General features: G+C 47.3%; 3 protein-coding genes across 3 annotated transcripts; all 3 read right to left on the bottom strand.

The window, feature by feature from the left end:
- Nucleotides 1–147: 147 nt before the first annotated feature.
- Nucleotides 148–5,524, bottom strand: GIQ15_02820 (Sec7 domain-containing protein; the record flags this gene model as incomplete). Its single annotated transcript, XM_033550237.1, has 6 exons — nucleotides 148–516; nucleotides 715–1,097; nucleotides 1,172–1,278; nucleotides 1,344–1,732; nucleotides 1,790–2,135; nucleotides 2,190–5,524. The coding sequence occupies 6 exons, from the start codon at nucleotides 5,522–5,524 to the stop codon at nucleotides 148–150; spliced, it is 4,929 nt and encodes a 1,642-aa protein (XP_033407398.1).
- Nucleotides 5,525–6,387: 863 nt separating this feature from the next.
- Nucleotides 6,388–9,194, bottom strand: GIQ15_02819 (pre-mRNA splicing factor syf-1; the record flags this gene model as incomplete). The annotated part of the gene is made up of 5 exons (XM_033550236.1): nucleotides 6,388–6,634; nucleotides 6,708–8,719; nucleotides 8,803–8,856; nucleotides 8,916–9,032; nucleotides 9,102–9,194. The coding sequence occupies 5 exons, from the start codon at nucleotides 9,192–9,194 to the stop codon at nucleotides 6,388–6,390; spliced, it is 2,523 nt and encodes an 840-aa protein (XP_033407397.1).
- Nucleotides 9,195–12,233: 3,039 nt separating this feature from the next.
- Nucleotides 12,234–12,713, bottom strand: GIQ15_02818 (uncharacterized protein; the record flags this gene model as incomplete). The annotated part of the gene is made up of 1 exon (XM_033550235.1): nucleotides 12,234–12,713. The coding sequence occupies one exon, from the start codon at nucleotides 12,711–12,713 to the stop codon at nucleotides 12,234–12,236; it is 480 nt and encodes a 159-aa protein (XP_033407396.1).
- Between the last annotated feature and the right edge of the window lie 1,188 nt (nucleotides 12,714–13,901).

The following is a 13,901-nucleotide window of genomic DNA, read 5'->3' as shown; positions in this document are numbered from 1 at the left end:
CCGGTTAGGGCTGAAGGAATACGCAATCATCACACAGGGAAAATCACAAGATGTTCATGCGAGCTATTCTAATTAACCAATACAAAGCAGAAATTGTACACATTTAGCCAACGAAGATCTTCGTTACCTGTCGGGAGCCCGTAGCGTCTAATCCACTTCATCGTCAGACTCAGCTTCGGCCTGTTCGGTCTGTCCCACTTCACCAGCGTTGGTATTACCTTCTGGCTCTCTAGGTACGTCAGCACTCTGGTCCTTGTCGTCACCAACGCCTGAATCGCTTTGTGGTTTTGCCCCGGGCTGCTTCGTATCACTACCTTCGGGCCTTGAAGGGCGTGCATCTGCCGGAGCAGGGGGGAATATCTCTGCAAAAAGATTGGGGAGGAACCGGTCGAGTCGTTTTCGCGTCTCAGTCCATATCTTGTCCTTTGTGGGGTCCTTGTTCGGCGGTGCTACCAGGTATCCTCCATCGGCCATGACAAGAAGAATATTCTTTAGGCTCTCAGGTACTGCTTCTTCCTGTGAGTCATTTTAGGATATGTTAGTGAGGTTGTACAGAGCAGCGGGTCACAGGCGAGGGCGACGTAGGGCTACTACGCGTTATCGCTCTACCGTCTTCCCTCACTTGAACAACGGGGGAGGGAACGAAATGAGGAATGACGGCTGACCCGCGGAGCATTAAAAACAAAGGAAGGGAGGGGAGATGGTTTGTCTTACAAGGCTGTCTCCCTGCCCGCTATTCATCATTCGATCCAAGATATCCAAAATTTTCAGCCACAGGTCTAACATACCCTCCCACTCGGAGAGTAGGACGAGATAATGAAGGAATATCTTGCACAGTAGGGTGGCGGCCTGGACTCGAGTCTCACTCATACCTAGGGGGTCGGACTGATACACCTCTGGCTTGAGTAGTCGTAAGATCAATGGGAATAAAACCTCCCCAAAGATTGCGACCCATTCAGTGTGGTCTGTCGATGCAAGCTCAGGTGATAACAAGGATCTCTGAAGCGCGGACATGGCTTGATTGCGAATGTCGCGGCACGGGTTGAGACCCTGATTTGTGAGAGCATTGAATATCGGAGACCAATACGCAGCCCATGCTACAGTCAAACATTAGCCTTCAAATATCGAGAGGGAGTAGCATACCACCTGAGGTGGGATTTAGATGTGGTACCTTCGTTTCTTTCAAGGTGGGATTGTTGGATGAGCGTCGGTATACGGCCAGTAATCCGGTGGATTACTCCAATCGCTTTCGTTCCACGGATGACAAATGGATTGTCCCTATTTTCGATATAAGCATCAATGTCTGACCGAACCACTAAGACGGGTAGTAACGATATACTTACCGAACCCTAACTTGTTTGACTGGCTTGGGTCGGCGAAGCGCCATTTCACGTTTGATCTCTCTCACAGTAGCAATTCCTCCGGCAGTTGCAAAATCGTTCGTGATGTTTACTGCAGCCTCATAATTATCCGCCGTAATAACTGGGACTGTCGACTCAACTATACCCTGTAGCAACTCAAATACCATCTGGGCAGCATCATGATGCTGATGCAATCTCTGAAGAATAGACCAGAAGTCTGGTGAAGTGCTAAGTTCGTTCTTCAGAGCCTCGGACTCGTTAAGACATTGCAACAAGCCAGTTACGACAGGAGTTGCAACTATTTCCAGAATAGGTTGGTCGAAGCTGGAGATTATATGCAATACCACAGGTGGTCGCATGAACGATTGTTCCTATAAACTGTGTTAGAACTTGGATATCAATAGTAATCTGAAGACGAAATGACGTACATAGCTATGGCGGAGAAGTGTTAAAAGATAATAAACAGCTCGAGACAGAGTCAAGTGGTGTATATTTTTGGCATCCCGCACAATATCCTGGAGGGCGACAGTCAACTGGTCCCCGAGTCTTTCTATTGTGGCCTTGTCTCGGAGGGTGAGGACAGTCGCAAGCTCAAGAATATATAAAACGCCAGGCTTGTAGGCAGGTTTATTCTTGTCCGTCTTACTGCTCTCAGATCTCTGTAGATTTGGAACAGGGCGCTCAGATTTCACGACAATGACTGCAGCCCCAGAATCAGGAAGTTCCGCGAGTAGGGATTCCACGAATAATACCACGGAGTCGAGCGGCATGTTCCTACAAACGTTAGAAAGGTCTAACTGCTTATAAGCAGCACGATGAATGGCTTACCTAAGATTGGTGAAAAGTTGAGCTACATCACAGGCGTTGATGCAGTCTACCGTGCACAATGTGTTCTCAAGTTCCTCATCAGACGGCTCGGGTGGGTCATCGGCGGCATAACTTGAAAGATAGGATGTAAAGGCAGAGAGTAGGCTGGTATCGCTCTCCCGACTGTCGCGATCGATAACTTGAGACGGTGGCTGGAGAGGGATAGGGGGCATATCGAGGACCTTAGAGAAAGTGTCGAATTGAGGGATAAGGGAGTTGATGAATAGATTATGGAGGATTTGAATAATATGGTCCCACCCGTTCTTCTGTATTAGGGCTTCATTGCCAACAAGGACACGGAAGAGCACCGCTGTGGCGAGCTGCGCTCTAAAATCTCTGCCGAGTCGGACAGCAAGCTCACTAACCATAACGCTCTTCTTTCCGGCCTGTATTTCGGTGTTGAGAGAAGTGTTTGAAGGTGTCGCTGATGCCAACGTGCTGATGGAGCTTAGACAGTATATGATGCGATCGAGGACACTTTTCAGCTTATATTTCGCCGCAATTTGAGCACATTGATCGAAACCAATAACCACCCTTGAGAACACCGCATCATCTGATGCCGACATGAAAACATATGATAATGTAGCAATAACCGGCTGCCAAGTTGCTTCGAACATGTCGGCATCAAAAATATTTGTTTCACAAAGTGAAAGGTTTCCCGATGACTTTGCCTTCAGCAGCAGCTCTTTCCATGCAAAATCGAACGCCTGTTTGTTCTCATGTTCATCCGGCAGGATGATTTCACTATTTTGAATTGATGAGTATATATCCTGTAGATACTCTGTCGAAAAGTCCTTTCCATTATTGACACCGCGGAGATTTCTGGCAAACCCTTCATATGACATTTTGTTTTGGGGTTTGATGTTCTGGTTGTACATGTCCGTGTTAAGGAGAATAATGGCATATGTTAGGACGAAGAGCGAGTCCTTGTCCGCAATTTCTTCGGGATGGACTGCATCAAGATATTTTTCTGCAAAAACAGTGACAATTCTTGCAATCAGCGGAGCTTCGCCTGGTAATCTCAAGGATCCTAGTAACTCTCTCAGAGCTTCAACTACATTCTTTCCTGTGAAATCCTGTAGTCCAATAAATGCATCTAGGAGCGGTTCGTTGGATCTATGGGACAAGTAATCGCCAAGCTCCTTTTTAGATACCCTGGTGGTCCCTTTCAGGAATTTGGCGACAAGCAAGGGGTCATCAGGATTCTCAATTATACCCTTCGAGGCAAGAAACGCTATCCCTGCCTTGGGCTTTTCATTGAACTTCGAGGTTCCCTGTATGATAATTTTCTTTTTCTCACGCTGACTTCGTAGCCGCTTTAGCTCAGGATGGTCATCACTTGGAGGACCTTGGTCAAGTCTGTCTGCTAAGAACTGAACGTAACCTAAAAGCGCATCAAGACACAGAGGCGGAACATTGGTAGTGCTCCATGTTGCAGAGTCTGGGAAGGCATTTCGGGACAATAGGCCAACCATATCTTCGCAAAGGTCTGCTTGATCAACGTCGCAGTCGTAGTTCGTGAAGAGCTCAGCCATAAAGTTAGGAATCCTTACGAGGGCTCCGATACTCTCGACCATGGCTTCTCTAGCCTCAGGCTTTCGAGACCCGCCTTCCATGCCCAACTTTTGACGATCTTTAACAGGCACCGGTGTTGATCGCCCGCTCCCTGCCTGTGATGGTGATGGTTTCACCAATTTTGGAGCCCGTGGAACTCCAGCATAAAGAGACGGATCAATCCCTTCTTCTCTAGGTATATCAACTCTTGGATGTAGGCAAGCAACAAGGTAAGAGAGAAACAATTCTTGCTGTAGCTTCAAAACTCGACGACATGTGGCAAGTAATGTTCCAGCAACCCTTAGCGAGCTATTCAAGATGACGATGTTATCCGACCTTATTAGTTGAAACAAGTGCCGGCATAAATCATCCTTAGCAAGTTGAGCGAGGCTTGGGTGTCTTGCAATAGAAGGACCAGAAACCTCCAAGGCTACATCGATAATTCTGAGAGACATCACTCTCATCGCATCCGTATGCTGGGGATTATGTGGATCTAGCAGATCAATGAGAACGCGGAAGAGCTCGCGAATCGAAGGTAGCCCGTATGGCTTCATTTCCTTTTCTAAATCCTCATATGGCTTGGTTTGTGCAGTAGCCCCTCCTTCTTCTTCTTGAGCCTGGGTATCTGTCGAGCTCTCACCACTAGCACGCTCCTCCTTCTCAGGGTTGGCGGTATCAGTCCCCAAACTCGACACGTGTTGTGATGCCACAGTTTCCCCATCTACAGAAGGGTCCATCTTGAGGTTCTTCGAGGTTTCGTCGACCTTTTCATTCCCAAGGCCTGACTCCGGCTGGGTCTCATCTTCAATATCGAGACGTGCCAGCCGCTGGAAAATTATCTGACACATATTGACCATGGACATCTCAGCCGATCTCCGGAGCACCTCTGATAGACGCACTTGACAGCACATGCTCAGTCCGGTTTCCATCATTTCGCACACGCTCTCATCGCCCAGTAAATCCCCCTCTGACCTAGAAAGCATTCCCTCCATGAGCTTTAATATCCGAAGGAGCACAATCTCATCGGCTGCCGAATCACTGGCTTCAAATCTACAGTGTGTAATAGCTGCGGATAATAGCTGCAGCGCCACCGACAAGCGAGGAGAGTCATTGTTGATGATGTTGTAGGCAAAAAACTTGGTTATGGCAGTGAGGGCCAACGACGTAATTGGAGCCGAAGTCGAGGAGGATCGGATAACCTGCAAGAACGGGTGCAACAAGGATGGTGTGTCGAACAACCGTATATCACTGCAATCCTTCAAGTCAAGTCGAAGTCTGGTGAATGCCGACATTAACGGGTTATCCTGTATGCTTTTGCCTCTTCTTCCTCTTAGGCCCCATCTACCTGCCAGCGAGTAGTCTCCATCCGCATTTGGCGCACCAGGTTTCGAAACTCCAAATCTCTGTATAGGCTTTGAGCTGAGAGAAAAGCTCCCGGGGCTCATGGGACTCGATGTCTCCCGATCCAAACCCCTCGAGCTCACGCCTCCACCCAGAATTGCTGCCACCGACGAGTGTGCCCATCTCGCATGTTTCCTCATAGCCGACGTAACGGCAATGCATTCTGTCGTTACTAAAGCAACGGGATTAATGGCGATCGGTGCAGCGGCCCTCAACGGCGTTGTATTGCGGTCACCATTAATTCGGACGCCTGGGAGGGGGGATGAGGCGGGTTGCCGAAGCGGCAGGTCGTGGAGCGTATGCGAGTCATCATTGCTATCTCTCTCAAGCTCAATGCTCATATTTACCCTATCGCGATTCCTCTGTGGTTAGAATAACAGGTATCTATAGGCGCGGTGTAAGTAGATGGATGGGTAGATCGCCCCGGAATTGGTAGCAGCTCACATATATCGATTTTCCGCGGAGTTCCCTATTCTCTGCGTGTCTAAGAACCGCTACACTCGCAAGGTGTCTTCGCTATAGAGTATTCAAGAAGGATGAGATTCGCCGTTGTTGCGTGTTCGCTGGCCCAAAAGTTAACAGGTAACACCTTGAAGCTCTGGATTTTTTCTCTATTCGGCCTAGTGTGCAACCTGCCTTATATGGACCCAATCCGCCGCCTAACAACAGCATCTACAACGAGCACAGTGAACTATATCAGGGCCGACGAGAGTAGAAGAGAGACCAATTTTTTAGCTATAGTACACAGCGTAGGCTAATAATTGGACTTTGCTTTAAAAGGGGTAAGAGTAAGGTGTAAATGCTCGAAGTTTGAATATAAAATGTTGAGAAATCGGAGGCCATGTGAGGTAAAAAAAAAAGGAGCCACACCCAAACACCAGAATCCCAAGTGAACACCATTTTCCCAGGCTCACAAAAGAAGATAGTCGAAATGTTAGTAATACAACTGAATAGGGCGCGAAGACAGCAATGCATAGCTAGAAAGGGAAAGGGTGGAAGGGAAGGTCGAAGCTTGTCTAGGCGGCTTGAAGGCCAACATATGTCAAGACAAATGAAAAGTAATATGGCGACTGCAGAGTATGTCGAACATGGGGAACAAAGTGTTAGAAAAGGTGATTCCCCAGCCCTAGGTAAAATTGGATGGACCGATGGGAGTGAAGTCATAGGTCTGGTAGGCGTCGATGGAGTGCTGTAGGTGCACCGCCTATAGCTCATCATCAAGGTCGATAGCGTCTGGGTTTGCAGCCGGGGCAACAGGTTCGTCTGAGCGTTTACCGCCCTCCGGCCCTGTACTGGCTGCAACGAAACCAATCGGTGCTTGTGCCTGGCGTTCCAACGCCGCCATGGCATCTGTGGCCCCCTCTCCTTGGCCGGCAGCTTCATTTATGGTCTCCTTGGTGATCTGCTTGCTGCGAGCAATTGCCTGCGAAGCGATAAAGTTGACATCGGTACTGTAATTCATGGTTAGTCCTGCCATGCCATAAAAAATGAAGGAAAAATAATCTTAATGGAGCGTGAACGTACTTGTACTGTGCTTGAACACTTCGTTTAATGCGAAGCATTTCCTTGAAGGTATCTTCATTACCGTGTTGCACTTCAAATGCTTCCCATTTCTGCCAGAACTCCGCGTTGGTTCGAGGGTCACAGAACTGCGAAGCATGGCCATAGATGGCTCTTGCACGATCAATCTCACCCAGTCTGCGTTCCATTTCTGCGAACTTAAGACACATGTCCTTGGCTTCTTTGTCAGGCAAGGCTGCAATAGCTCGCTCGTAGATAGGTCGAGTAGACGTCAACCCAAAGTTCGAAGCAGATTTTGTAATGTAGAAGTTGAACATCTCGGATCGATCCTCATCGGATACAGCGCGAGTTGCACGCTCGTAGATTCGCATAGCATGACGCGCCAAACCCCTTTCCTCTTCAAGATTCCCGTACATGAGATACAGAACCTTTGCGAATTTGGGCGGACATCCATCCACCGCTTGCTCGAAAAGATCTCGCAGTCGTTCGATGCCAATCTTACGATCCACAGCCTTGGTCAAGTACAGATTCCACAACTCGAAGGCGACGGGGTAGTTAAAGAGATCAAGACCACGTTCGTATATCTTGAAGGAGTCCTCGAAATATTTATGCTCCTCCAAAAGATTGGCGTAGTTAACGACGGTTTGAGGGGTAGCAATTCGGAGCTCAAAGATTCGTTCGTAGACTTTCGTAGTATCTTCAAGGCTTCGCACACTCTCAACGAGGTCGACATAGAAACTCCACAGCTTCCAGCTTTTATGGATACGTTGCTGTGGAGAGAGGGTTTCGTCAAAGTAGTCCACGGTAGATCGCTTTGGTGCTTGGGTCGCCTTTGCCATGATTTCAACAGCGCGGTCAAAGTTCTCATTCCGCAGTTCCATCTCTGCCCACTCGCACCAAGTTTCTGCTAGCTCGGCAACGGTTTTGAAAGACACCTTAACTGCCTTATCCATGATTACTCTTGCGGTTTCGAGGTCACCGCCACCCTCATAGAATTTGGCATAGTTGACCCAGAGCTCGTAGAACTTTCCGTGAGCTTTCTTGGGATGGATCGTAGCGATAGCATCGGTATAGGTCCGTACCACTTCCGTCTTGTTGTCACCCCATAGCACCACTCGCTTTTCCCATTCGATCACGTTGTTAGGGTTTTGTCTTAGAAGCACATCGTTAACTAAGAATGGACGGCGGTCCATAAGTTGTTCGAATCGCATCATACGCAGATCCAGGTCGAAATCAGCATTCTCGTCTATTTTTCCTTTCTCTGACCGAGCAGCAGCCTTTTCCATGAGTGCTCCGATAATTGACTCCTCGAATTCGACATACGAATCAAATATCATGGTGAAGTCTCGAATCGTCATAACAGTAGTAATTCCCTCTTCAAAAACATCACGCGCCTTTTCGAAGTTCCCTTTCGTTATCCAGTAAGTAGCCAGTCCGACCCATAGTCTCCCTCGTTGATCCGGGAATTTATCGACGCCGCTCCGAATGATCAAGTCAACGTTGATACCCACATGGGGTCCAGTCTCAATGTCTTTCGCCTTGTTGACGAGCAATTCAACCATTTCTGTCCAGAGCTGGAAGTGGCTCAGTCCGTTCTTCGATTGAAACCGAGGGTTGTCTAAAATCCGTATATACCACTTGATGGCTTCGTTGTATTGTTCCATTTGCACCAAAATAGCAATAAATTCTTCTGCATCTTCTGGGTGAATTTGCATGTATCTATTCCAGACCTTTACGGCGGTATCACCAGACGCCGAGGCGGCAAACGCCTTGTAAAGCTTCCATAGACGATTATGCTGAGTGATAGGCAGGGCACGAAGGGCACGATCAAAGGTCCGCCGTGTCTGAGTAACAAGAGGCTGCTCAAGCAAGAATGTGAGATACATCTCCCAGATACGAGGCATCTTGTTTAGAAGGACGACGGCTCGTTCGAAGAGCGCGTTGACCTTGAGGTACTCAGATTGGTGGGTAGACGGGTTTCGCCCTCTAACGTGATTAATTCGAAGTTCAAGATACTATAGACGGGATACACAGTTAGTCTACGATCAAATAGCGCTTCGAGGGGGTTAAAGGACGAATCCTCTTTCACGGAGCTTACCATCTTCCAAAGCTTGTATGATCGGGGCAATTGTTTGCATGCTCGTTCCATTATCTGTAGCAGCACTTAGCAGTCATTCTCCTCCCCCGGCGGTTAGATGTGACATGACTTACAAACGATTGCTCATAGAGAGTGCCATTCTGCTTTTTGTATTCGATGTAGGAGAGCCATGGCTTGATGCTGCCGGGATCACGGAGGATATCCTGCTCATAGACGGTATCGTCGTTCGCCTAGAGGGGTCAGCAAGGTCAGGACACAATATTGCATTATCATATGCGCCCATACGAGGAGAGACTCACGATCAAATAGAGATCTCGACGCGGAGAGGAGTCCATCTTGTCCCGCTCAGACGACAGCTGCTGGGGCCGTGAGCCAACAAGAGTCCCGGGCATCTTACCACTCGCCGCGAGTGGGACCTATACAAGGTCACCACTGAATAAATGCACAAGTGTGCTGCTGCAAGTGACAAACTGTGCCTGGCGGTTAGGGGTCCCAGGTCCTCTGTCGTCGGGTCCTCCCAGCGCATAAATATAAATTCCCACCGAGCAAGCAACTTGTGGCAGGTGGGGTCACGTGGTGTTGATCTGCCCAAGCTTCCGCCAGTTATGACATCCCATGCACTCTTGGAGACGCCGATATCAAGAGTTCCCTGGAGACGATGATAGGATCGAGTCTTCAGAGCTAGCTGCCGTCCCTTTTCTATGAACTGTTAGACCTCCTACCGACCAACTTTCGCGATGTCAGGCTCAGCGGTAAGCTCCATGCAGGCTGCGAAGCGGACCTGAAGCTGATCTCAGGGATACAGGATCGCGAGGCAGTGTTTCCCACCAGGCAGTCGTTGGGGTTGATGAAGGGGAAGCTGAAGGGAGCTGAACAAGGCCACAGCTTGCTCAAGAGAAAGAGTGAGGCGCTGACAAAGTATGTACTTCCTTTATGGACAGTAGTCTTTTATAATGGGAATTTGAAAGCTAACTACATTGTTTTACCTGTAGACGGTTTCGAGGTACGCAAGTGTCCCAAGGATCAACTACAAAGGCAGCTCTAAATGATTCCTCTTATCAGAGATCACAAGACGAATCGATGAAGCCAAACGGAAGATGGGCCGGGTGATGCAGATTGCTGCCTTCTCCCTCGCCGAAGTGACGTATGCAGTCGGCGGTGATATTGGCTTCCAAGTCCAAGAGTCCGCCAAACAAGCACGCTTCCGAATCCGAACCAAACAAGAGAACGTCTCTGGTGTCCTTCTGCCTCAGTTTGAGAGCCTGACTACCGAAGGAAACAATGACTTTGGCTTAACTGGTCTTGGAAAGGGTGGACAACAGGTTCAACGATGCCGCGAAACCTATGCAAGAGCAGTCGAAACACTGGTGGAGCTCGCAAGTTTACAGGTATGCTCTCGAGTGTTCTTTATGGTAAACCATCTAGCGCTCTAACACCAATATTCAAACAGACAGCGTTTGTGATTCTAGATGAAGTCATAAAGGTGGTGAATAGACGAGGTTTGTTTCCCATTACCCCGGCTGTTCTATTTCTATCTCTTTAGCTAACAGACAATTTCCTATAGTTAATGCAATGTATGACCGTGACCTACTCTAAGTAATGTGGTCGAAATACTAATAGATTTCTTTCTTCAGCGAGCATGTTATTATACCCCGGACGGAGAACACCATTAAATGTTAGTTCTACCCTATCCCCGAAATAAATATGTTGACTAACTTATTTTTTGAAGATATCAACTCAGAGCTTGACGAATTGGACCGCGAGGAATTCTACAGGCTCAAAAAGGTAAACACTCTATGGTATAAAACACAGTTCAATGGTTGCTAAATATTATCCCTAGGTTTCGAACAAGAAACAGCGTGACACCGCCGCGCTGGATGCTGAAATTAAAGCTAAGCAACAGCAACAAGGGCTTAGGGACGGGGGAGGGGAAGCCGCTGCACCAAATGACATGCTAGCTGAAGGGGATGAGGATGTTATATTTTAGGTTGATTATACTGTGAATAACACTGAAATTTGAGCAAATATATACTGCTGGCTTGGGCCCCTCAGCTTTGTGATATGCTTAAAAGCATAAAAAATTCTTTATTTTACTAGAATACATTGAAACCACATCTGGGTACTAACTACCACGAACAACCCAACGCCTAAACGACCGTGAAGCTTTCATATAAGAAAAATGGCAATCACCCAAGAATTTCCAGTCCAGCTCCTATCACTGTCTCTGGTACGTAACCTTGATCGGTTTCTCGTTCTCACCGAGAGCCATTCCTGATGTAGCTTCCTTCGCGCTGATTGCCCCCGATTCATTATCATATTCCACGAATGCAATACCCTTTCTCCCGGGGACAAGACGGACTTCTTTAAAGCCAGGAAATCTTCCAAATATGGCACTCAATCCATCTGCGTCGTATGACTCGGGCAATTCCCTTAAGAACAAGATCTTGTTTGGCGGCAGGTATTCGTCTGGGATAACTGGCGCTGCAGCACCACCTGTAGGCTTGAGTCCGGCTCCCTTGGCAGTCTTTGCTGGACGAGCATCCACGCCTCCAGCTGCACCAGAGGCACCAGCTGGGCGTTTTAGTTTCTTTTGAGCTTCTAGAGCTTCCTGTGCTTGTTTCCTCTCTAATGATAGATAGAACACATGTCAGTGTTGGGTTTCTTTCCAAGAAGCTCCCGTGAATCAAAAGCGCACCTTTCTCAGCTAATCTTCTCCGTTTGTGAGCTTCTAACTCCTCGTCACCCCCTTCCTTCATGACCGTCGCATCACTTCTTGTTTTCGCATACTCCAAAACCATCGGCTTTTCGAATAGCTCAAACCCATTAACTTCATCTATCGCACGTGTGGCAGAGTCGACATTATCAAACACTATAAATGCTTGTCCTTTCGCCTTCAAGTTCGTTTTCGCAACTATCTCGAGAATTGAGCCATACTCGGAGAAGATCTCAGTCAGAGCTTCCTTTAGCTGCTCGACTTTTATTCTTTCTTCTAAGTTTCGGACCTATAAGGAGATCGGCGGCGGTCGCGCCATACGTCAGCATATATCTGAGGATATGTTCATGGCTTTTCAAGGGGATTGAAGGTGCGCGCGAGAGAGACAAACATAGACACTACACCGACGTTAGCACATAGAATTCACACTCGTTTGAGGTTGGAGAGAAACACACGTTGGGTTTGGGGATACTGGGGACCCCGAAGCAGCTGCAGCTGCCATCTTCACAGAATATACTCTTGATTCTTTGGCGTTATACGTTACTTGAATGCCCGTATAATGGGACTGCAATAAATAAAGTCGGTTCAACAAGCCCACCGTGAAGTCCTATCACGTGATGATAGCTACGAGCATCGACTCTTGATAAGGCTCGAAAACATCCAGACAACGACTAGACAACAATACAATTCATCATCTGTTACCGGTCACAGGGACAAATCAACTCTCGATCAAAATTCGGGCCTCAATCAGAGCAGGAATAGCCTTCAAATTTGTCCACTCCGTGCATTTCTCGTATGGCGGCTTAGATTCGCCTGGCATATAAAGAGTGCCATCCAGTTTACACTGCTCGAGAGTCATCGTACGTGGGTTGAATATCCTCTGACGGATTGGCGGCGGTATACCTCGTAGCTTCTCGTCAAAGGTTGCAGGATAATCCTCCCTCCGGACTCGACCGAGCTTTGTTTTGGCATGGAATGCTTCAGAACTCTCTGGCGGCGATGACATGGGCCTGACTTCGTATTTCATTCCTTGCACAGAAACAATGTCGCCCGTTACATGGTGGAATGCTCCAGTCCCAGATTGCGGATCGGTTTCAATAAATATACCAGTGTGGTAGCGTTTTTCGTTGAAGAATGGATCTGGGAACGCAACATTTTCCTGTAACAGGTAAACTGGATAGAAGTTTTCTTCATCCATTTTTCACCCATCAATTAGGTGATTCAATAAGAGACACCAAGTAGCCGGGGTAGTAAAGGAACAAGCTTGATCTAAGTGGTGAGTCGGAAATGTATTCGAAACTTGGAGCCTTCCCAGCATTGATATTAAAATAAATACTGAGTGGTTGTCTCAGACTCGTATTTAGTGAGAACATGTTCGTTGGTAAATACCCCCCAATAACATTCATAGGGATCCCACGGAATATTAGTATTCTAATTAATGCTCTCCAAGAGAACATATCCTGGGCATCTCCCTTAGTTAACCTATAATAGAGATGAAAATTGAGGAAAATTAAGATCTCATTTAGGAGGTTTCAATACGGGTCTATTATAAGTTCACTGTCGGTGTTATATACTCTGCTCGAACAAGTTCTAAGACACAAGGGTCTGTCGCAGATTATCTACCACCGGTTTTAGCTGCTTCGGAGGCCTCGCCCAATCCTGTGTTTTCAAACACTTATTTTCAGTTTGCACGAAGAGGCATTCGCCGGCAAGCACCCGTATCTATAAGCTATTAGCGGAGTTCTGAAATGGGAGGTAGTATAAAGGAAAGAAAGTGAGTTGATATTAGCACTCATTTATCTTTTATACCTTTGGATATGGATGTAGCAACATGCTCGCCATCTTTGAAATAACGACCTTTCTCGTAGTATCATAATCATGTAAACAGTAATATATCCTTAAAGCTGCCTCGATTCGGGGTATATTAGTAGATTTAAAGTGAGAGTTTTGAACGAGACGGAAAAGGGTTTTCAAGTTACTAGGATGAAATATATGGTCAGCGCCTGTATCAGCTCAATAAATACGCAAAAAAAGGGGTAGTCTTGCATACTCAGGATCTAACTCAAGCATCTCTGGGATGAAACAATTTTCAAGTAAGAATGCTAAACTTTCAACGGTGGGTATGGCGTAGCGATCGTTACTAATATTGTCCTCTAGTATGGTAAGAAGGCTTGCAAACACATCCCTTCGTAAAGAACATCTAGTCTCATCATTTTGGTCATTCATAAACTGCACAAGGGCGGTACGGGATGAATTGATGAGGCTATCTGCACCAGCACTAAGGGATGTTACTAGCCCCTTTAATAAGGGTGCGCGAAGCCAGTCTACCTGAAGTAAGGTAACCAACTGTGAAAAATAACCGACTGACGAGACTTCGCTAAAGTGC

This window comes from Arthroderma uncinatum (assembly GCF_011692745.1).
Source record: "Arthroderma uncinatum strain CBS 119779 chromosome Unknown scaffold2, whole genome shotgun sequence".
NCBI lineage: Eukaryota > Fungi > Ascomycota > Eurotiomycetes > Onygenales > Arthrodermataceae > Arthroderma > Arthroderma uncinatum.
Note: the sequence above shows the minus strand (reverse complement) of the source record. Positions and strands in the feature narration are given on the sequence as shown.